General features: G+C 36.4%; 1 protein-coding gene across 4 annotated transcripts in view; it reads right to left on the reverse strand.

Annotated features, from left to right (window-relative positions):
* The window catches only part of FGF14 (fibroblast growth factor 14), a 372,210-nt gene that overhangs the window by 84,605 nt on the left and 261,548 nt on the right, over positions 1-26,057 (reverse strand). For all 4 annotated transcript variants that reach the window (XM_056501017.1, XM_056501008.1, XM_056501024.1 and 1 more), the window contains one exon: positions 1,495-1,605. In XM_056501017.1, coding sequence (XP_056356992.1) covers positions 1,495-1,605 — 111 coding nt within the window. The remainder of the gene's footprint in view (positions 1-1,494; positions 1,606-26,057) is intronic.

A 26,057-nucleotide genomic window follows, 5' to 3' on the forward strand; every position in this document is an offset into this window, starting at 1 on the left:
GGGGAGAGAAAGTAAATTTTAAAAAAAGAGGATGATTTGAGAAGCTGAAAACATCAAAAAGAGAAAAGTAAAGCACTGTGGTCTAGATTTGAAAAGACTCAGAGAGATCTAAGAGTTAAAATACCTCTCAGAAATACCAATAAAACATTACAAAACAGTTGCAGTCATACACACCTTCTCGCTGAAGCTGAAAATAAGAGAGATGAGCAGAGGGAGAGATATTCACTTATACCCTAAGAGAGTTCTTAGACCTCATCTAGGCAGAGCTTCTATGAAAAGTGAGAATAAACTTGTCTGTTTAAGGTCTTAGTATGCACTCCAGCACCGGATTGAGCATGAGAGATGGAGACTTGGAGGGAAGAAAAGAAACAAGGATGGGGGTGGATGGGGAGGGCATGGAAGGGGAACAAAAATACTTGGAAAACAAGCAGAGAGATACACATAAAATATATTAAACAATTTTTATCAATTAAAAAACTCCAAAACTAACAATAAAAGATGATCATGCTATCTGCTGATGAAAGGTGTTCTAAATGACAGCTGTGCATCAATTAAAATAGGGACCTCAGCAATGTAAGGCAGAAACCTCAAATACCTCAGTTTCAGCAGCCTAATTTCAACAGTTTTAAGGAAACTAATGGGTTATTTATGGATGCATAATAAGAAGACAAATCTTGTGTATTAAAAGTGCTTAAAATAAAATTCAAGATGACACAGAAACGTTACTTAAATATGTCATGATAATTAAAATAAACAAAATACAAATCAAACTGTTTCTAGAGTAAGAATAGGTTTGCTTAATTACCAGTGGCAGCACAAGTTATCAAACATATATATTTATGCTTATTGAACCAAAATAAGTTGCAGTATCATGGGAAAAGCATTCCAAAGCAGCAACCCACACGGCCTTTCAAGACCTCTTTTGTTTGGAACATTTTTAAAAACTGCCACGTTTGCCATCTCAACAGTAGCAGAAAATCTCTTAACATCATTGGAATTCTGGCTGGCGTAGGATTATTAGCCCCAAAATTTTTAGTACCTTTAGGAAGGTAATTTAGCATGTGTTTTATGAAGGTCTTTGATAGTTTAGCATACATTTATCTGCTTGCAAATTCAGATTTTTCTGCCAAATTTAGTTCCCATGTCTTGTTATTTATTGGAAGATAAGAAATTTTTGTTAGATAAATTTTTATTAAAAAATTATTTTCATATAATTTTGCCACTTGTATAAAATTACCAGAAGACATTCATTGGCCTAAATATCTGCCTCCTAAAGTCTATGAGCACTTCCAGCTTCCCCTTCAGAGGCAGCACATTTAGGCCAATGTCCTGCATGAGCCATGCTGGTGGTCAGAAGGGACAGAACCCTCCTCCTTGGGACAGACCCATCCAGAAACCCTCCAAAGGCAGGCAGGGGCAGGGTGCCTGTGCACACACACTCGAGCAAGGTGATCTGGGGTGCCATGAACACATTCCCCTGGGGCAGTCACTTACTAGAATTACTGCTGTCATCCTTGGTTCCATCGAGACTTCCATCGGGGTGCATTTGCAAGTAGTAGCCTTGCCTGCAATATAACCTGGTCACTATACCCTTGAGCTGGGGATCTGAAAGACAAACATATTTTGTCACTAGCCTCAAAACTTTTTCCAAGAGTTAGCCCTACTCCTCTCACTGTGGGAGGATGTTTGGTGAAGCAGCAATGCTGTCTTAAAAGTAAGTACTACAACAGGATGTGTGCTGATGGAGAAAAATCTCTCTGCAGAGTGTTGTTAGGTCAGTTCTGTGTCCTGTTCTCTGCCTCCAACATCCTTCATTATCATTAATACAGGTAAAACAGAGGAAAAAAAAGAACACCCAAAATACCCACAATCAAAAGCTTAAACCATATTAAAGCCTGAAAAAAGTTTTAGACTTCAGCAACAAGTATAGCCCCTTATAGAAACTAATAAAACATTTGAAAAACCCTACTGGTTTCATGTATGTTAGCAGCTTACTGTTAAAACTTACTGCACATAGGTTTTAAGGAAACTGGGAGGAAAAGGTCCGTTTCCTTCCCCATCAAAAGTGGTAAACTCATCTGGTGTAATTTGTAACAATACCATCTGAAGTTCCCAGAATTTTGACCAAGCTAGAAGCAGATCCAAGTCACCTGCCCTCTCCCACCTCCCATGGAATAACACCCACACTCAGGGCAAGACATAATCTTTTTCAGCAGGAAGAAAAAGCTGAAAAACCTCTCAGTAAGCTAAAGCTACAGGAAATCCAGGTAGCTGGAACAATGAGGGTACTCCATTTCATACTCTGTATTTATCAAAATTGCCAAAAACTGGGCAGGGAGTCACAAACTTTTTGATTCACGGCACAGATGTTGCCTTACCAAATCACAAACTGAGCTGTCACAAAACTGGTTCAGAGAAAGAAGACATCACATCTTTAAACAATTCAACAGAACTACCTCTGTGTGATACCAGTATTAATATTGCTAAACATTAACCATTAGACCCAGTCAGCCAGTACATAAATTTGTGAGAACATTAGCATCAAAATATCTATATCATATCATGCTTAGCTCTGCAATAATGAATTAAATTCATAAATACTTTGATACAGATATATAATAAAATAAACATGTGAACTTCTAAGGAAGACAGAAAGTATTTTCATGCAAGCCTGTGGGCAGAATACAAAATTTGTGTATAATTGCTCTCCCAATTAATCATGCTGGGTTACTAAGAGTATCCTAAGGGGATGTGAAAACAAACAGTGATAAACAAAACTGTCTCTAAATGGTATGCACTGAAATTTCTATAGTCTCTGCAAATGTTATTTTTGAATATCCAAATTACAAAGTCATATTAAAAAATAAGCCATCTAAATCAAAAATACAAGATAAACTATAAATATAAAAAACTGTTACTATAAATAGTAATATTGTAAGATTTCTGAGGCATAGAAATAAATAATATGGACAATCAAAGATCATATAAGCATATTACAAATTAAATTTTTAAAATTTATTTTAACTGAAAATTTTGCTTCCTGTAAAATTTTACATTATCAAAAGTTTGTTTTTATGTATGAATACTCAGAAACAAGTATTTGTTAAAATTTTAAACATGGTAATTCATTTGAATGTACTGTCTCCATCAACTTCATCAGGTGATTCAAAAGTACTTTCATAATTTAAAAATGAAAAGTGAGTTCCATTGACATAGGCACTATTTCTGTCAATGTATGCTTTCAACATGTACTTCAAATTGATAATTTCAAACATGCTTGCTCAACACTTATTAAAAAGGCATCTTTAAGGACTAAATAAAAGTGCAATAAAAATATTATTAAAACTAAATCTTTAAAAATTATTTACAGGAAGAGTATCAGTATTTTGAAAAACACTTTCCATACCCAAGGAATCATGAATAAATGATTTTTTCATCAACATTTTCTAGTGCAAAGAAGTTTCATAGGAAGGCAACATACAGTCAACTCACTGTCACCAGCTGTTCACATTTACTGCTTCAAGGGGAAAATGTCAAACTTAGAAGTCACTTTCAAAGCTGTTCTTTATTCTCATTCTATCCCTTTTTTCTAAATTGGCAAATTAAATATACTTTCTAATAATCATTAATCTGTTTTCATCAAAAGCATTGTTTGAAATTAGCCCTACTTCACCAGCTCACCAAAATTATATCTGAATGAAAGTGGAATGACACATCAATCTTGATGCAAGTCATAATAAGCAATAAGTCACAAAATCTACTCCATATAGCTTAAAGGTAAATATGTCCAAGATGAAGCAGACAATCCTGTCAGGCAAGAAGTTTACCTCTTCTTGCAGAAAGATAAATTACCTTTTCAGGTCCTTTTGGAGACACCTGAGCAGCAAGCAAAGAGAAATCTGCTAGTCCCTGCATTACTGTAGAATTTTATCTACCCTTTTTCTCTTAATAATATTACAGGACCAGTCTTAGCTTCAGATGATTTACAAATGAGTTTCTCAAGTCCTTGGTGACCATACCTTCTAATTGTTTTTTTTTCTGTCTGCTAGACAGCAGGAGTGAGCAGCAATGCCCAGAAACAACAGCAGCAGACTGGTGTTGCCTGTCCACAGGTATACTGGGTGTGTTACCACTTTTTAACTCTCACACCTCAGTCACAAAGACAGACAGACAGCATTTATTCTCACCCTTTACCCCCCACCCTCGAGTTCATCTTCCCACAGCTAAGAAAAAGAAAATGGCAAGAAAATACAGAAAGAAAAAAAAAAAAAATCAATCAGGAACAGGATGAGAGCAGACAACCTCACCAAAGAGCTCCTGTCTCTCATGACTTTATCACAGAAATTTTGCTACTAGTTCTCTAAGTCCTAGCTGCCACAGGGAGGTTATTTTGTGAACAAGATAATTTCAATTAAAAAAAAAAAAAAAAAAAAAAAAAAGGAAACTTCACCATGCATTTTTTTTTTGTGCCTTAACTTCTGAGGTTGAACAGTTTAGCATGACATGCCAGCAATGCCCTACATTGGGAAAAATTATTCTGACTTATCATTATTAGAGGCTGTCTCTTAAAGTTCCAAGTGGTACTGAATGGACAAAGCAACAGCTCCTCAAGCCTCTCTTTCACAACAATTTGTGTGACAGCAGCCACTTGTAGCCCACTTTTCTTGCTTTTTTTCCTTGTCAGTAGTAATGGCAGGATGCATTATTGCAGTTAGCATGAAACTCTGTCAGTAGCTTTTCTGATGTCTTCAACAAAGGCAGAGTTTAATTAAGATGTCTTTTCTCTCAAATAGTGGCTACAAAAATGGCTTTGACATTACCTCATGACAGGCTGAGCACAGCCCTTGCTACAGCACAATTATGACACTTTATATTTTGAATTGTGAGTATTTTCTGTTCACAGAGAGAATGGCTTTCCCATGTACTTCTCCACTCCAACACACTGCCAGGGCAGATGTATTTAGAAATGTTACAGATTTAAAATAAATTGGGGAAAAACATATTAAATATGAGTGTTAAGACATAGATGAACTTAAAATGGTAAGAGAACAGTGGTGAATATACCTATTGTCTATTTTAAAAAATGAGTCCCTTAGCATCCACTGGAGTTTTAATTTTTAGTTTTTTACCTGAGGAAGGCATTTTTTTTCACTATCATTATACATTTCCTCCCTCTTCTGTGCAAAGGTACTAAGTAAAGATACTAACCAGCAAATGCTTAATGGAGGGGTAGTCTCACATCAACTCACATTCTTAATGAGAATAAGCTGCACTATCCAGTCTGTCACAAAATGAGTGGCTCAGTGAGCCAGGTAAAAGCCAGTCCTTAGGGGTACCTTCTGCTCAGATAGCAGAGCACCAAACTCATGATAACAGCTCCACATCCTTCATGGTTTACTCATCCTTTATTCTCTTGCACAGCCATTGGGCAGTTTTCACTTTGGCATATTTTAGTACTAAAAGTACTACTTTAATGAGTACATGAGTATATTGGTCCAGAAAAAAAAAAAATAGAGCATTATTTTATTTAAGGTTTATTTATGGTCAGCATTTGGTAGAAATCTTCTCCCTCATGTATTAAATTTTATTGAAATATAATAAAACCCTATTATAGTTTGTAATCAGATTTTTTTAAAAAATCCAACCTCCAAAATCCTGCAAACACCAAATTCCTTTTGAACCTAGGAAGTAAAATATTCACTTGAAGCCCAGAGTGTCTCATCCACCCCAGACACATCTCCCTATTATGTTGTAAGGCCTGGGATGTGCAAAAAGCCCCTTTTGCTGACTTCTCACACAAGAGTACTCTAACAGTGGTGTGTGTAGGACTGGAATTCTCACCATCTCTCTTGCTGAAGTATCTCTGCTTTGTATAATAATTAACTAACCATCTCCCTTCAGGCAGGTTAGACCACCATCCACTACACCACAGGTCAAGACATCTTCAACCCCACACTGACTTCTGCAGAGAAACTTATTGTTGCTTCAGATTAATGTCCAGATACTTATTAAAACTTTAAACTTGTTAAGTATTATATTTAAACATGTTAGTATTTTAGAAACTTTCCACTAAGCAATTTAACTCTGGAAGCAGGGAAAAAAGATCCACATAAAAAATTACATTTTCTTTTCTGGATTCTCAATTCAGGTATTTCAGCTCCTGCTGTAATGCTTTCCCTAGTTTTCAAAAGTCATCTCCTTCTCAAGTGTACTGCTTCTGTTCAATTGCAACAGTACTCAAACAGGTACAGTCGTTATAGATGATCACATTACATTTTGCCTTGTTTTTGCCAAGCCTTGCATTGTCATTCCAGCACATAAAAGTGCAGGGTCCTCTGAAATGTGTGTTACATAATCATAACGCCAAGCTTCCTGAAGCAAGTACATTGCCAATGGGGAATTCAAAATGCAGAACTTTGTACTTCATTTAAAGGTGATAAAATCCTAAATAGGCATCTAAAACCATCCTTTGTTATTAAAGTCTTCAGCTGTTCCAGTGATACAGGACTTGCATTCAAAAGCTTTATGCACTCCTAACTTCTTTATTAGACCGTCCTATCACCTGGTGTCTCAATGCTCCCAAGTTTCTGATTGTGTTTTTAATTTCTCTCATTATTAATAGGAAATTATAAAATTTGACCATATATTTTAAATGCTAGTGCTCTCTCATTTTCATAATATTTTTTCAATATCTCCATATGCATCAAAACTAAATTTTAATTAAAAACTTGAGAGAAAAATATTTTTGAAAGGAAGTTTTGCTCTATTCAGGGCAGAAGGGAAAAGCACATAATGTGAACTCAGAAAAGCAATAGCTTCCATTATTCCCTGTTCCCATAAGTAATAATAGTGCTTGTTCTGAAATGAACAAGCTTTCTCTTTGCTCACTTATTTTTCCGTTCTCATGATGATTACGGGGCACTCAACTTTTGTGTTTATTTTTAACTCTACTTTTTGTCCGTTTGTGTCTCACATCACAAGCTCATCTCCTGCAGAACCCCTCTTTGAGAGCCTGGGTAAGAGACACAGAGTCCTCCCACGTTCCTGTGCTGACACTGTCACTGGCACTTCCACAGCGTTTATGAAATTCCCCTGTAAACCACGAAGGCAGGTTGGAGTTCTGCAAAATGGTTGTTTTTCTGGAAAGCCCCCTGTGTGCTGGCACCTTCGCCTTTGTGCTGCAAATGTTTTTATGTGAACTGCAAAACGCGCTCCCTTCCATTTGCGGGCGCTGGCATTTTGTCTCTGGGTCTCACAGTGCATTTCAAACTACATAAGACTTGTTTCTTGCTATATGGCTTTACTTCAACCAATTTGATCATCAGTAAAATTACAGGAACTTGGGTGCTAGCTGGGATAATTTATAGCTGTTCAGATCTGCAGGGTGATTTAACAGACTTGCCTACAGCGTAACAATTAACAGCCTCCTTTACCAGACGTATTATTTCTGGAGAGTATTTGTTGGAAAGGGAAGATTAGGTTGTTCAGAAAACACTTTGTTCCAAAATTACAATTTTACACAAGCATGATAGTATAATTTTAGTAAATTCATTTAATAATTTGCATTTTTCTTCCTACTGGACTATACTGTAATAACCTGATGGTTCTGATCTTGCAATACATGGATTTATTTGGAAATTCCTGCCTAAACACTGCCTTCCACTTTTGACCAATGTTTCTTCCGCTACACTAAAATGCAAAGATCTCAAATTTCTTAATATCTAAATGATCTCAGTTTATGTTATACACAGGAATATTGCAAATAAGCTGGTCTCTACTTCCAAGCTTACTTAGATAGCACCAGTCACAGTTTAATATATTTAAATGAAAAGCATCACCTTTCACTAGTGAAAAAGCCCCATCTTTGCAACTATATTCACTTTCTCAATTTACTTTGAAACACTAAAAATTCTACTGTCTAAATCCCATGTTAAAGAAAACTTGCTTTTACAGTTTTTGTTCTTTTCATTTTACATAACCCAAAAAATACCCAATGTCCTACTGAGCCTTATTAACACAGATAAAATAACATTCTAGTATTATATTTTGGAGCTGTTCCTGTACCTGACCATCTTAGTTCTACCTGGCATATTCTTGAGTCCAAATACCAACAGCAAAATTCTGACATTATACAAATTACTGCTTAATATTTCTCTTGAAAAGAAAAAAGCATCAAGCAATAGATCCCAGAATTAAGTAATTTCTGTGTCTCCAACTTGCAATAATCCTTACTTTATCTTTCCATGAAAAGCGTTTGTCAAGCAGTAAATGTAATTTTGCTCACACTCAAAAAATACCAAAGCACAACAACATGACAGATTCTATTACCATTTAACCTATGTATAAAATTTGACTAACACACTGCCCTTGGAATCAGTAAATAAATGAGATTTAAGAATGAGATCTTGCTGAAGATGTCACTGACCTAACTTATCAAAGAATGAATTTGATATTCCCCTTCCAAAATAATTTCTATTTTTAGATCTCAATGTTTAAACATCGCATTTGTTTTCACAAGCTTAACTACTTACCTCCTTGCATGCTGTGAAAGTTTTATTGCAACTAAGCAATGAAACATCTGAAGCTGGTTTCTATTTCTTTCACCAAATGACTTAGAACTAAATTTCAAAGTGCCCAGTCTATTTTACAAGTATTCAAAGCCATCAGGGTAATTGCTAATGGAGAGAGGATAACAGGATAAATTTAACACTAAGTATTGATTTCTATACCCCATTCCATTTTCCATTGTTACATTTAGGAAGTTTCCAAGTGGCAGGGGTCTTTAATTTGTTATTAACTTCATTTAATTCTTTACAGAATACATAAAAATCCGCAAAAGTAAGTGTGTTTCTTCTGCTTAGACATGCAAAACCATCACATCTGAAATATGCTTGTCAAGAACACAGTGTATATTTAATTTTCTTGCCAATGGCTCAAAATATTATTTCAATAAGCTGTTCACATTACATTCAAGAAACTTTAGTTTACTGTACTGCCAATGAACTGGGACAAAGTAGATTTTTTTCCTAGTTAAGAAGTGATAATTAGAAACTACAAATATAGAATAATAGACTCATGTAGTTTGGAAAGACCTTTAAGATGTTAAATCCAGCTGTTAACCCAGCACTGCCATGCCCCCATGTCTTTTGAATGCTTCTAGGGATGCTGACTCCACCACCTCCTGGGGCAGCCTGTTTCCATGCTTTCACCCTTCCAGTGAAGAAATTTTTTTCTAATATCAAACCTAAACCTTCCCTGGCACAACCTGAGGCCATTTCCTTTTGTCCTGCCCTTGCTACCTGGGATAACAAAGTGACCCCCATCTGGCTACAGCCTGTTTTCAGGTGATTATAGAGTGATAAGGTCCCTTCTGAGCCCCCTTTTCTCCAGACTAAACCCCTGCTTCCTCAGCCTCTTCCTACAAGATCTTCTCATAAGATGTGTCAGAGACAAATTGCAGAGCAAAGATTCAATTTTCTTCAATAGCTGAACAACTTAAAAGCTGATTTCAGGTGCAGCAGATTTCAAATCAATCCAAATGCAGCAGTCTCATTTTTTTACTGCCACCACAGATGCATTACTTCATTTTATAAAATTACAAAAATCAAAAGTTGTCATTTCAGCATGACAGTTTGTTGAGCAAACTGAGTTTTATGCAGTTTTAAATATATAAATCAGAAAGCCAAAAGAAACAGTGCTTACAATTTAGTGCACAAATTTAAACTCATGATTAACAAAAAAAAAAAAAACAAAAAACAAAAAACAAAAACAAAGAAAGTAACCTGTTTCAGGTGCTGATAAAACAATTACATTTCAATTTAGTGTTCAAGAATGCACAAAACCAAAGGCTTTCTTCTTTATATCAGACACAAGTCTTTACTGTGAAAAATTTGGATCAATGAACTGACAGAACCTTTAAAAAAGTAGAAAAGTAAGCATTTTACTTAGTAGAACACTATGCATTTTTATAAATTGTTATTTAATCCTTATGCTTTAACATAAATCCTCATTGTCAAGCCATGTCATTCACCAACACTGTCTGAACAGAGTTGTTTACAAAGACAAAATTTGGTTACAAAGAAATGGCAGCAAAATGAGATCTGTTAAACACAAATTGCATTTCAGTCCTCTTATTAAAGAACCAATATTACTGGAGATACAGGAGTCCAAAGGAATAGTGATTGAGAAATGGATAATCCCATTGTGAAAAGGAAAGAAATATATTTCCATATTTGTTATTAGTTAAGAACATTATTGTTTCTCTGTAAAGCAAGATTACAGAGTTTCCACCAGACAAGCAGAAGTTTGTGCTGTTAGTAGGAATATAATGCCTTATCTACTTAGAAAAATATTTATTTGTCTAGGAAAGCACAAATGCACTGACAATTCCTATAGAAGAGCTAAAAAAGAATTTTTTATATCATTACACACAGTGTCATTAACATTTTTTGACCATTTTAAATAGCATTACATTCCTCTTTCACAGGGTTTCTGTTTTCACTTATAAACTTCCAAACCACTAACAGCAATAGAAGTGAAAAAGAGGCAGCATTACAAAAAAAAAAAAAAAAAAAAAAAAAAAATGTATAATTGAGGGTGTTCTGCTTCTTTCTTTTATTTGGTTTTTAAGAAATTATATACTCAAATAATGTCATGAGTTACCAGAAGCAGATTAGTAAGAACTATTTGAACCAGAAAATAGCAGGTCATACTAAAGATGAAGTTCTTTCTTTTTTGCAGCATAATTAAGTGTTACCTGGGAATGCTCTTTAACCAGGGAAGAAATAGCAGACTATTCCCTATGTTTTGTTCTACTATATGCACAAGCACTTGCACATTTTCTTTGTGAGAGTACAGTGAGATGGAGAGACAGAAAGAGAAGCAATGCATGACTTGCTTTGGTTTCCTGAGATATTTTTTTTTCCAAATTCTCCCTGTGAAAAAGAGAAAACTCAATTCAGCCTGCAGATTGCAAGGCTTTGTAATCTGTGGTATTAAACACAATTCAGAAATCTTAAGAGTAGCAGCTTGAAAAACTGATTTTCAAACAGAGACAAGAAAATAATCCCCTGCACTTGAAGAACACAGTCTGAATCTTTTCAAATTCCGTATAAGAGAGTCATTTCTCCTATCATCAGTATTACAAAACCATGCCTCTTTACTGAAGCTACTCTGTATGTTTTTTGAGTTTGAGGTTAACTTGGGCCACCTTCAAGGCTTTTTTGTCTTCTCCTCATCTGCTATCCAAGAAAACTTGGAATACACAGAAAGAAAACAAACTTATGAAGTTACATGGCCCCAGGATCTGTGCTTTAAGGAAATCAGCAGAATTTGACACTAATGATAATGGACAATCACAGGAAACTGTGACAGGCAGTCACTCAACTCAAACCTCTTTGAGGGACTTCAGCACAAACAACTTGGCTTTTCTGGAACTTCTATTTTTTCAAGAGTGACTCTAGCAAGAAAAAAAAAAAAAGGCATGGCTAAAACTGGGTAACTCTTTTTATTCTACCTAATGCTCCTAGGGAAAAAAAAAAAAAAAAAGCCCAAACAAAATCAAACTATTTATCCCACTTAGATTGCCCTGACTGTTTTGGAAACACTATTTAGTCCAGATATTTAGCTACTAACCTGAAAATAATCGAACTATACTCATGGCATCTATAAGGAAATCAGAATTGTGCAGAATCAGTTCAGATCAACTTGATTATTCACTAATAATGAGCATATCTTCCAATTCTGGATCTTTTGATAATACACTCAGCAGAGACTACCCAGGCACTCACTGCCACCTGCAGAAAATGAAAGTATTCTATAACATATCACAAGATTGAAAATACCTGCTAAGTTTTGGGGGAGCTCAAAGTTGGTTCATGTTATGATGATGTCCACAAACACATCAAAAACACTGATAGGTCTTTCAGCCTCTAAATCTAAACTTTATTGAAACAAAGACGAGAACATACAGCTTTTAAATATATAAGTTGAAATAAAAAAATAAGAGCTCTATAAGGAATCTCCCATCCTATCTAGTGAAATTTTGCAGTGATTTAGTGATCTGGTTTTTTTACATCCTGCTTTGCCTCCAGTGCAGCTCTCTCATCATGGAGAGCTGGCTGTGCACCTATCATGCATACTTTCTTGACCTGTTCAGATTGCAAGCCTTCCTTCCACTGTTTCTCACATCCTGTCTTTCACTCCCTACCTACTATACTCTCATTCCTTTATTGTTTCCCTGTTGTATCCTCATTAAAGTATATTAACCAGTGGTGCATGCCCAACAACAGTGACTATTCAAGAGGATGTAAGAAGATAACCCTCTATCCTGCCACCCAATCACATCTCAACCTTAATAACAAATTAGATTTGTAAGCACACAGAAATAAAACAAATTTGCCTTCAGTCACATGTGTCCTTCCTTACAAATTTATAGAAACAGACTCTCTTCAGGCTGTGAACTTAACAGAAGATACAAACTCCACCTTGTATCTACTAGGAAATGCAGTGCAGTCTATAATTTCAGGCTCTATCACAGGGGTATATCAGCACAAAGATCCAAACCCACCAGTAACTTCATCAACCATCCAGCCATCAAGTGCATTTTGCAGAGTAGTGAGTCAGACTGAAGAACCACGGCAGTTTCAAATGTGTGTTTTCCCTCAAGATGTGCAATACAAAACTGACAAAAAACCCCAAGCCAAAACATATTCCTCAAGGCTGCTGAGCCACAGCCCTTCCACAACTATGGTTTCTTCCTTCACTGTCTGCTTGGCTAAAAGAGTTAACAGCATCATCATTCCTTGTCAAGTCTGGCATCACCTCAATGTCTTTCAGGTGTCCAAGTATGCGTGAAGATACTAAAGGAGGCAAATTCTAGAATTCCTATTTTTGTGTCTCTCAATATAGTAAAAGGTGACATTCCTCAAACCCTGTATGGACATCTCCACTGAGCCAGTGACCTTTAACTCTCTCAAGATAGAGTAGTGAGAAAGGTAGTTCATTCTGAAGGACAGGGAAAATGCACTGAATTAACTGCACCTGAGAGAGCTTACATATGTACCCAAAACATCCATCACGTGCTCTTCAGACCTGTTCCCACTGTGGAGACACTAATGCTCTCTACACTTTGGACAAGTCTTTCCCCCCAGCTCCAGCCCCTTCAGACTATTCTGGCAGGGTGAGAATTATGGCCAGCTCCAGAGAGCTGCTCATTCACTCTTGTGTTGTGTTAGGAAACCCACCTATACTACAAACATGCAACCATATGGACATAACTAAATTTAAACTAGTTTGCATCTTCAACTATCAGATGCTGATTTTTCTCACACCAGGACTTCCACTCCACCCTTCAATTTGAGGCTTGTCCTGAAAAGCCCTTTGCAGAACATCTGAGTTTAAATAGCATGTTTTAAACAGAAATCAAAAGTGATTTCATTCTCCAGATCTATGTGCTACTGCAACAATAACTTGTGAGAGCCAGGCAAGACTGAGGTGTCTTTCACCAGCATTCAGGAGAGCCAACAGGCATGCTTCTCGAGAAGAAATTACAACATTTTCTGAGTATTAATATTAAATCCTCTTAAAATCTCTTCCATTTCCTGCATATTTATTATACCAACAACTTAAATGTTACTAGAAGCTGAAAGATTACAGATATTGAAAAGTAGGATTTTTTTTTCCCCTAGGATTTCCACAGCAACTTCTGCCTGTGCCTGGTGATGCTGCAGTGACAGCAGTTGCAACAAGTGACACAAATTTTACTCTGTGATAACGTCCTAAAGACGGCTCTGAATGTTTCAGGTTTCTTTTAGCTTCCCAATGCCAGGCCTGAGCTGCCTGTCCTGCTTCCATTTTCTAACCCTCACATGCCCTTACTCAGGCTCTCCATTGAGCAGTCCAAGAGAGATCCCTGTGCCACGAGCAGAGGTGCTGCTGGTGCTTTCCCTGTAGCACTGCAGGTGAAAAGCTGTGTGCCTGCATAGCCTAACACACCTCCAGTGCAGATTTACACACACTTCAAGAGCAACAGAGCATTGCTGAAACACCTAGTACTTCTACTTTTTATAAGGACATAAATTCAAGCTTGTCCAGCTCCCATGGGCAGTCAGGAAGAACAAACAGGTTACTAATTTCAAAAGCTATCTAAAATTAATCTACTTCATTTTCAATGAAACTCAGTTTGCAGCAGAAGTCTTGTTTGTTTCTCACAGACTTTTGATATAGTTCTCTGTTTCTCAACTCAAGTACAGCAAGTGTCCAACATAACTCTTCAGATTTGACACACAAGCCAAGTCACAGCTGAGGGGAGACAGATAGGGCTGGCAACACCCTCAGCCCTGTCACTGGCATTTCTCACCAGTCTTCATTCACAAACTCTACACATTGTCTTCTACAGACCTTTTTCTCATACAACCCTGGCTGCTTTCCTTATAGACCTCTCTGTTAATTCTGACTCCTTTCTCTTATAAGCAGCTTGTACTGATGCCTTTTCTTACAGGCAGTCTCATATAGCTCTGACTCCTCCTTTCCTTCTGCATGACTTGCTAACCCCAAACTGACCCTTTCCCAGCCTGTGACTGTCCCTCACACAACATCATCTTACTTTATCTGTCCCTTGGCTCCTCACAGCACAACCAGCAGCCCTCTGATCTCCCTGTATCTCCAAGTGCCTGTATGTGATGGAAAGCTAACCTACTCCTTTATATCCTCTAGACTGACTGGCCAGGCACAGATGTTTCTTCTGTGGTAACCAGTACAGCTGCAAGACATTGGGGAAGATTCCCTCCTATCCTAGCTCTCCACAAACCAAACTCCTTTCTCTACCTTAGGATTAGCCTTCTTTGGGCTTTATTAGGTTCTTCACTAAACTCTGTGGCAGCAGCCTCATCAAGTGGGTGACATTTGAGGTTTCTAAGAAATTATTTCTACCTCTTTGCAAAGTGTGGGTTTACCAGAGAAGGAAGAGGAGGAAAATGGCAAACAGAAAGTAAAACCTCCCACAACTCTGACACATGGACTTGTCAACTTTGTGTTTCCACAAAGCCTACCTACCATATTTTTCACTGTGTATTTTGCAGTAATACACCTGGTCACACCAAACAAACAAAATCATCATAAACTCAGAGTTTAAATCCTTTGTTTCCTAACAAATGAAATATTTTGTTCAATTTTGTTCAACTGATTGACAACATGAAATAAAGACCTGCTTCAAAACTGGAGAAAAAAAATTCAAAATTGTGAATTATCTATCTGAAAATAAAAGCTTTACTCCAGACTATTGCCAGGTTCACACCTTTTCCCTACGAGGAGAAACATGGTTAAAGTCTGTGAAGACTTTTTTGTTGCTTTGAGTTCTACATTGCAAAGAAAAGTATCTTGAAACATACTCATGTCTGACCAAATAATCTAAGGCAGAGGCACATAAATCCCACCTGAATCAATGGGATTGATTCTGAGGCTTCTTGTTCCAGCCTAGTTCTGATGCATGTGAAAGGACCTAAAATCTAAAGAACTTTTGATAGGTATCTGCCCAATTTGGAAACACACAGACACCAAGGAAGCAGAATATTACTGCAAGATTCAGATTCTCATAAGAGCAGAACCTACACCCTCTCATTGGGAAAGTGTCATGTGTTGACAGAGGACAAGTGTCTTCCATAGAATTTGCCTGGCTGCCTCCTGAAATCTCCAGATGTTCAGCTCTAATGCAAAGAAAACCAAAGCTAGTTTTTAATTTCAGCCTAACACTGCATCAAAAGTTGCCTCTGTGATTCTGTTTACTAGAATTCTCTAATTTCAGAACACAGTTGGCTTTGAATATTTTGAAATACATATTTTAAAGGCCATAGAATTATTAACTGAAATTCTTATAAAAGTTCAAAGATAAGCTTCTTCCATGATATTTAGGTTAAAAAAACCTGTAGTATGTACAAGATTTTAATGTGCCCTGTTAATTACAACATTCTATAGACTCTAGTGAACATGTTACTTGGACTCCAGCAGCATGAGGAAGGTGGGGATAGCTCTGGGGGCAGAGCAGAGAGGGCTCAGTCAGGAGAGGAGTGTTGGTCAGGCTCCACTTTGGAGGGGACTGGGCTGTCCAGAGCATGGGGACATGTTCCTGGAGGACAATAAGCACTGACCTCATATTGTAAAGTCACAGACTCTGCTCCCAGCAGATTTCCTGGCTGTACCTAAACACAAGGGATTAGAATCACCCTCACTTTACAGACAGCAAAATAGAAGAACTAAGAGAATGAACAGTTTGTCCAATGCAGCAGTACAAATGTGGTTTTCTGCTTCCTAGTCCAGGATGTAGATGTCCCTGCCAGGCTATACAGAAGGACTTAATAGGACTGGAAAGACACAATTAATTACTGGGCAGACAGAAATCACTATTTACAAGCATGTCAGAGGCCCTGAGTTACACATTGATTGTGTTTATTTCTGTAAAGCAGTATTAACCCCACTCTTGAGGCAAATGGAAGGATTTTAAAAGAGGAGTTTAAAGTGGGGAGAAGTGAAGGGGAAAAGGCTTGCCACTCTTAACCAAATAAAAAGATGTCACTGCAAATAGACATCATTTATTAGAAACTTCCTATCTGAGTAAGAAAATGTCATATACTGATGAATGCAACTGGAAGGGGGGAAAAAATAAAAAGAAACCCTTGTCAAGAGTTTCCAAACAATTTCAGATCAAACAATTTGCTTCTAAAATTATGTTTTGGTTAATTCCTGTTGACTACTGGATATGTGTTGTTCAGAATACATAATTTCTCAGTGGAACTACCTCCTCTGAAAAGTCACAAATTATTTTAATGGCAGTTTTTGTAAACCATAGACAGCTCTAAGACTTGTAGAAAAGTCCTGAGACATTTCATAGAATCATAGAATGGCTTGGGTTAGAAAGGAATTTAAAGATTATGTAGTTCTAATCCCACTGCCATAGGTGGGGGCACCTTCTACTACACCAGGTTGCCCAAAACCCCATCCAACCTGGCCTTGAACACTGCCAGGGATGGCACAAGTTTTCTGGGCAACCTAAATTTAAAGCTGAGTAAATTGGAAATTAGTATGGAAATTACTTTACATACTGTTGGAATAGCAGCAAAAAAAATCTAAAATGTTGAAAAATCTCCTAAATAATCAAACATTACTAAATGCTTCTGGTCTATATCACAGCAATGTCTGTACTCTAGGTATATGATGCAGTCCTCCTTGGCCCCCTTCACAGCTAGTGGACCTATCTATTTCAGGGTGTCACAAATTGCTTCCTAGAAATAAATATTTTTAATTAACTGCATTTCAGTCAAAATATGAACTTATAAGTCACCCAAGTTTTGGTATCCCCATAGCAAGAATTTTCATTTGATTAGGTGAACCTAAATCCATGGCCACTCATTTACTGGATGGAAAACATACTTTTTTTTCCCTGAAACTTCAGCAGAATCAAAATATCCTAGAAGAACATTCAGATTCAATGGTAAATGCCCTCAACAAATAATCAGTGATGTAACAGATGATTGCAATGAAACTTGTCTGAGAAAGGTTGTGAGTCATCTGATGCAGCCAATATGGAAATACTTTGAAATGCCATACTTAAGGCAGAACTTTTTCAAAACCAGACTTAATAGGAAGTTATTTCCTAGCAGGAAGAACAGGAAAAGGTGCTAAATAACTCTGTTTCTCTCAAAATAAATTAAAATTACTACCTTAAAGTCAGGATTCTACACAAATATGTGATAATGGTTTAACCTCCCCTGAATGACACCCCTGAATGGGAACAGCCCCTCTGCCTCTGTGACACTCACCCACAGCATTCCAGAAGTTAAATTACTTCCCATCCTACTTGACACCTGTCTCATTCAGTCACTTGAAGAAACAAGTTTATGAGATCTTTCAACAGCAAAAAGCATATTGCATAAAGATCTAGCTCCCATTTATAGCATACAAGGTAACAATAGTGAACAGGGGTCACAGGTATTAGAATTATCAACTGGTGTCCAAAATCAGCCATGTGGATGTGATAAAATGCATAAAACCAGCCTCAAGGGGGTTAAAGTTTATGTCTTTGTTTAACAGAAAAATGGTTCTAAGACATTGAAGCCATTCATTTTTGCTTTATCTGCCTACAACTACCATTGCTCCACACCACCAAACCCTCTCTGATACTGTCCTGGCATTTGTAATAAACATCAGTCACCTGTTATCTGACTACATCAATGTATTTTTAAAAAGCTTTCCAGACAGGACTAAGCAGAAAACAATATTCCCATTGTAGAATACTTTACCAGGATAAAGCCCAGAATAAAGGGTTCTTCAAAAAAATTAAAAGGAAAGGAAAAAACATTTCCAGGGTTACTCACACAGGAATAACTATCAGCTTGGCAACCAATGCAAGCTGGGGTTAAAGGCTTTTTATCTGAATCAAACGTGAGGAGGAACTCAAGACTTGAAAAATCCAAGTGACAGAAAAGTGTTCGAGTTACAAATCTGCTTTTTATGCCCAGGGTTTTTTAAAAAAAAAATTCTCCAGCCTTAAGATTTTTTTCCAGCAGAAATTTTAACAAAGCTCTCCTGTTTTGATGGAAGCTTGGCATTTGGCCAAACCTGACAGACCTGTAAAACAATTTCAGGCAAAATCAAAATATCAGCCCAGCAATCTCTACCAGAAGGCCAGAAAACACACGTGGCTCATTCATCTAGGAAGAAGGATCATGTGCAACAATTTCACTTTATTTGCACACCATAAAATATCTGGTTAATTCTTTTCTCCTTTCCTTGATGATGATACACAGCCCTAAATAACTGCTTCTTTTTTTGTTGTTTTGTTTTGTTTTATTTGTTTGAGCTTTTTTTGAAGCAATTATAGTTACAAGCATCAAAAACAAAGGAAAATGCAAAACTAAACATAGCTCAACAGAAGGTCACTTGAATAAGTCACAAAATAAATTACCCAGATCTCATATTCATTAGGGCAGAGTTTCATTACTGCTACAACAGCAGCAGACAATCTCAAAATTAGCACAAATGTGCACATTCTACCCCCTCTAGCACAGGTGACTTGCCACTGTCATCACTCCTTTGTCATTATGTGAAAGCACAAACCCTTACAAAGCTTATGTTTGGCTGCTAAAAATAAAGACTAAAGATAAATGAAGCTAATTTCTTAAAACATACTCTTATCTCAGTTTGCTAAACCAAGTACCATACATATCTTTGCTTCCCTAGAATGAAGACCGGAAATTTCTAACCTAAACAGCTCTTAATATTAAACTTCACATGTTGCTATACTGCCATATGTGAAGTTTGGCAGGTTTGCTTACATTTGATAGTGCAACTTCCCTAAGAATGCAAGCCAGAAGACCAATGCCATGCACTGAAACCTGGATGAAATCTGGATGTCAAACATACTCATTTTAGTAAGTACTTAGTAAAACTCCCATAAACAAAACAACTTTAGTTATATTTTAAATCAGTTCTGATTCTTTATGAGAAAAATAATAGCTTGATCCTTGTTTTGGTTTGGGGCAGGGAGGATGAGGGTTGTTTTTTTTTAAAGCTTCCATTCAAATAAGAGCTTTAAATGAAACAGTATTTATCTAATAAGCCACAGAAATTTAATGAACCCACAGGTATATTTCCTTTTATTCAATGGGGACATGAACATAAAGGAAAGTATATCTTTGATTCATATATGTACTAGTTCCAGGACTACTTTTTATGGATTTATTGTTTGGTGTCACAGTCTTGCTTGCTAGTTGATGTGGTGAACTCACAATGAGGAGTAACTTTTGCAGCTTCATGTGTTAAAATGAAAAACTCAATCTTAAAAGATTTATATACTTTCTGCACTTATAGAAATTAGTGAAATGAAATCAAAATCTCTGATTTTGTTTACCAAAACCTGTACAAAATTTGGTTGTGGTCATTAGCAGATTGCAAAATTGCAGTCCCAAAACAAAACAAGTTTAGAATTTACAGAATTTACATTAATTCCCAGTATCTGCCTATTTTAGTCATAGAAAGCTTTAAGAAAAATAAGCACAGTGAAATATACTGGGGATACAGGCATAGGCCTGAAGTTCAGCCACAGTACAGCATGACTTCACTGTCAACCCCACTGCACTGGCTGAAATTACATCAACAGCTGTCAGGTAGTTGGCTGTCACAAAACAGCTGTTACTCCCCTTGGTTGTGTTTTAATGCATGAAACTGCAGGATCATGGCAGATATGAGGCATTACAGAACCAGTGAAACTAAAGTTAAAGCCTGAACATTTCCTGTAGTTCCACACAAAGTGTAGTTACACTTTGAATATGTCTGGTATATCCACCAGAGGTTTTCAGATGGAACAAGATACAAACAGCACATTTGTCAGAGTTTTCCCCCCATTCCATCCCCCTCCTTGGGTAATCAGGTGTTTTACCAATATGGTAAGTCAGGATGTGTCTGTCAAAACAGGCTTTGACTGGAAATGCTGTTCTGACAAAATAGAAAATACAGCATGCTTTGCAGTGAAAAACTCCACAAACCTAAATGTCAGTTTGCTTTCCCAGATGACAGAATAGTCATTTTCTGAACAGCTTTGTTTAATAAGTTGTTGGTATTGCTAGTACTCTGATTTTCAAGCTGAAGCCAGAGAAGTTTCCAATGCACTATGTCCTTCTGTTTGAAGCTTTTTAGGGAGAAGACCACGGAAGACTACTACTCTATTTTTGAGTTTTGAGTAGTCTCAAGCTGTGTATCTAAGGCATCACACCTTGCAGTGGTTTAAGGTCTGTCACAGCACACATAACAATAACTATGACCTTGTCTACATCAGAGTGTCATAGTCTTCTACTCAAGAGTCCAAGTACTCATGGAAGTAACATCACCACCTTACCTACTTGCCACAGCAGTCACATAAATACCCAGAGCATTAATACCCAGCAACCTTAACATTCAATAGCATAACTCATCTGCATGTGGGATGCATCTGCAGCTCCATCCTGTTGCTAGGATAGTCAAAAGAACTTATTCCCTTTTACTGTTTTTTCTAATTTAATTTGAGGGCACAGAGTTACCCAAGTGGCATATAAGCTCTAGGGTATCTGTTTCACTGCTCCCATTGCAACAAGAAGTGAAATCCACTGCTGATTGGTTTTACCTCAATGACTGAGCAGCAGCCCCATGGCAAACCTTATTTCAGCCTTATCTTTGCAATGAAGAAGGCTGGCAACACAATCCCTGTGATTCCAAATGGCAGGACTGAGAAACTGCATGTTGGGACAGTTGGGAAACAACCCCACTCTCATCCAAAAGCATCTCTGCTGAAGTTTACAGGCAAAGGTGCTGGCAAAGGGCTTTCAGAACTACACAAATACATATTTCTTCTTCCACTGCAGAAATGCAAATAGGAAAATTTCTATCTTGCTCTAAATAGTCTGAATGACCCCAATTAAGAAATCTATTCAATCTTTTCATCTTCCTCTATACAGAAGCTTAGATACAAATGTGTATTACAGAAAAACAGAAAACAGAAGTACCATTCAGAATCAGCTCACTGATGACCTGCCTCACAGCACTTTATAAAACACTGATCCAATGCCCCCCTACCAAGAGAGAAGAATAAACATAACTACCCATACAATCAAAACATGAAAAGCCCAACTGCATCCAGTGTTCAAAAAGACCAAGGTCTAATTAATCTCTCAAAGCTCAACAAAGGATACAAAAATAGTAATAATTATATTTTCCACTAAAGATAATTTTCTGTTTCTGTGGAAGTAGCCAGTAGAGTCCATGTGGTTTTCATGTTACTTAGAGGAAAAAAATTTAAAAAAGCCTTCTCAGAGATAAAAATTCAACCCAATAACCAAATGGAGGCACTCAGGACTCACAGAGCTGTCAACATACTAAAGCCACTGTGCAAGACATTGCTGATATTATGGCAGAAGTGAAGAAACATTTTTTCACTTCCTACACAGCTATGACATATCCCTAAAAAAGAACTCGGTATGCCACAATCTATTGGACTCAGGATGTGAGTTGTGCCATTAGTCCTCTGGTGTCATATCCTAACAGCCCTGGAAAATCAACAGCAAAAACCTAAATTATCCCTATGTAATCACACACCTCCATCTGGAAATCAGTTGGAACAAACACCATTATGCATGAAAATATTGTACAGTCAAAAACTAAATAGAGTGAAATAAAAATAAGTAGCAGGTAGTTAAAGACTGCTTCTACATCAGACCATGCTTGCTGTAGTTTGGGTCATCCTTGATACAGTTGATTTCAACAAAAATACCTAAAAAGAAACAAAACCTTTTTGCTGCTTCAGGCTCCAAATGTAGCTGGTATCCCCACTATAACTAGAAAAGAAAGTACTGAAGTTATCATACTATTTATATTCAAAGTTCATTCAATTCAAAGAGAGTGATTCAAACAACTCCTATTATGTCCTGGATGGATGCCAATTCCAGGACAGAAATAATAAAATCCCTAAAAATTACCTGGTCCTTACAAGTCTGTTTAATCTAGAAGTACAAAGATCTCAAGCCAGGTTGCTCAGGTGAATTTAACTTTCCCTTTCCACACCTTATCGTGATGGAAACTTCTGAAACTTCAGCCAAAAAGTTCAGTGAATGTTTTTGTAAAAACATCACCAGGAATTTGCCACCAGTTTATTCCTCCCAACTTCTTGTCTTCATGCCATGGTACTACTTATACCTAAACACTCAGCAAAGAGTAGAAAACAGGCTGATCTTTCTGTATCCCTCCCTATACTTGAAACAAATGCAAACTGTGAAAACCAAAATAACAATACTGTGTGAAGCTGGTAACGAGCTGACAAAATTATAGTTAAGAACTTCTAAGCATAAGCAATTTTCAAGATGAGATTCACTATGGTCTTCACACTTCTGCCACTAAGGCTACTTAAACCATTTCTGTCTGTTTTTTATTTAAGTGCTGAAAGAGGAGAGTTTTAGTTGTTCAGATCCTGAATTGTTGGCTGTTTATCCCTGACAAATTTTGAACACAACCTGCTCATTGACATCCATTTACCAAAAAACACACAGCAGCAATTCAACAGAATTATTTGCTTACAGTGCCAGTTAATTTCAAGCATTGTTTCCAACATAATCCACTGGTAAACAGGATGATGAGTAATTGATTGATTGATTGATTGATTGACTGATTGATTGATTGATTGATTGAATTACACTGCATATGATAAGTGGCCCTGAGATGGCTATTGGCTTGATCTAATCACATTGTCATCACAGCAATGAGATATAAATTACTATTCACACCTTAATTTAATTACATAATTATTCAGGCTTAATCTGCATCGATTTCTGTAACTTTTAACTTTATGAACACCTGATGAGTCTGTTTCTCTCTTGTTAACAGAAAAATACTTTCAAAACAAAAAACCTGTGAGAATGCTGATGATAAACCTTTCTAAAAGAGAGAACAAGTGCATATGGCTAATGGGAATGGTTTAGTTTTTCTTCCTTTGAGTGACTTGGATTCAACTATCTTATCTCTACAGTGATATTCACTGTTTCCAAAGAAAGATGGCTGCTTATTAGCAGCATTCAGGGCTTTCATAATGTATATAAATCCAAGCCATCCACTCATTTTGATTTATTTACATGCATATTTTTTTGCTCATTTTATGTAGAACTTGCAACAGAATATTTGTTATACAGAGCAGTACATGTTAATTTTGCAAAGATTCTCCAGATCATGTGCATTACATCAAAAGATCTGGTTTTAGGGTAGTAACATCACAACCTCATGGTTGTTTAGCACATATAAGCAACTTTGACAACAGAATTTAATGAATTAATTTACATCTACTGAAGTGCTAAAATTCTACAGTTCTTAGTTGTATGTATATTGCGAATTTGGGGGCATCTGACTTGAGAGCTGAAACTAAAAAACCTTTATCTCTTTTTCCTTAAATATTGCCTCAAAAAGTCATTACTGATGCTCCATGGAAGCAGGTTTCTCATTGTTTAGCAAAAGTCTGTGGATACATAAACTAGAATGACAGATATATCTACTTTGTCATAAAACTAAAATATTAATAGAAACAATAATGAAGTTGGATTTATCAATCTAATGCCTTGAAGAGTTCAGCCATACACTGATCTCTGCACAAAAATTAAAAAAAAAAGAAGAAAAACCCCTGTTCTCAGAATTCAGACTATTATTTTAAGCAAGCCTAAACTATGTTAACAAGGAGGTTAAGACTACAATCTTGATTTTTTTTTTTTTTTTTTATGAAAGATATATAAGCAATATGGGCACAGTCTCTCTTTGGAGTTTGTGATAAACAAAAAACTTGATTATACAAAGTAATAGTAAAAGAAAGTAAATACAAAGTAAAATCCAAACAAAATAAAAGTGTTCAGATGAAAAAATTACTTGCTTGGTAGTAAGAACTGATGATGATTATGATAATGATGTATATTGTTCATTATCAATAAATTTCTAATGAGTACCTTATGAGGAACATATAAATTTTCAAATCCTTAAAAGGTACACAAGCTAAGTTCAATAACACTTGCTAGAAGCAAAAGAAGTTGGCTTTTCTCCAGATTACCTCTATCAGCAGAGATCAAGCTCTAAATTTTTCAGCCCCAGGAATAGTTTTCTATTAAAAAATTCTAAAGTATCCTGTGCTATTTTATAATTATTCCCACTTCTTGGCACAGTCACGATCCCAGATAATTGATAAGACGATGAAAAGGAATTACTAGCAGGAGGAATTCATTATTAATTTATTGTGTGTCTATACACAACCATACTTAGGTCATCATCTTGTGATCATGCCTCTACTTGCCTGATGGCAAGCATGGCTAGTCCTCAGGACTGATGCCACAAATATATTTCCATGCACAAGCCTATCACACCTCTATTAAGACAAAACTTGCTCTGGACACAAGGGGAGATTTGCTAATTTTTTCTGCTGCAAAGCCCTTCCTACCATGCAAATTTCTTTCTAATGCCATAGAAAGACATACAATAGTTGATGAAATCTTATTTTTGTTGGCTTTAATAACACAGTTTAAAATGTGTTTGGAACAAAATATTACATGTTTCAAGTGTATTTGCTTTGATTACACAGAAGGAACTGTTCTGATTACACAGTGAAAAAAGTAAAAGAAGAAAATAGAGGAATGAAGTTTAAGAGTTCATTTATTTAATAGTTGCTGGTATACAGATTACAGTGGCAAAGGTTTCAACTCATCAGAATTTCATATGAAGAGATACAAACCACTAATTAAGGTAGAGGAATCCAAGTCTCAGTTATACAAAAACTACACAGATGAAAATGAGAGGAGCATCTGCTCAATCTGGAATGTTCACAATGCATAAAGCAGTAAGTGTGTGAACAACTAAACACTGGAAACGTTGAAAGATTTTGGAACAGTTACTATAATCCATGAACTACACAGTTACAAGGGAGAGCAGCTGGAAAAAGTTCTTCACCACATTTCTAAACATACCAATTTGTTACAAGATTGCTCCTCAAAACAAAGCAAAGAAGAAATAATCAAGGATTTAAACAAAAACAAATGTAAACACCTATTTATTTCATATTTTAGCAGACTTCTCTTTATGAATTACCACTAAGCTTCACACACACCATTTTAATCACAAGTGTTAAGTCTGCTGTTATATGAAAAACTGCTGCAAATTTGGAAAGAAATCATAAGAACTTCACTTGGTTCATTGTGGAACATACTTTAAAAAAGAGCATTATCATGATCTAAGAATTACATATATGTAATGCTTTTACACAAGCAGGTATATATAGGCCATAAATTTAAGACTTATGATCACAGAAGTCTAAAGTAAATAGTTACCTTTCACAGAAAATAAAATTATAGTACCTTTACTAAAAAAAAACCCCAGCTATTGCTCTAGTTTTAAATAGTAAGTAAGGAAGTTTCTTCTTGCCACTCAGGGAGTGCAAATGCTCACCAAAACCAAACAAGAAACACCTATAACACATTATTGCATTAAGGCAGACCCTGGTTCCAGCTCCCACCCCT

This window comes from Oenanthe melanoleuca, chromosome 1, assembly GCF_029582105.1.
Source record: "Oenanthe melanoleuca isolate GR-GAL-2019-014 chromosome 1, OMel1.0, whole genome shotgun sequence".
In the NCBI taxonomy this organism is placed as follows: Eukaryota; Metazoa; Chordata; class Aves; order Passeriformes; family Muscicapidae; genus Oenanthe; species Oenanthe melanoleuca.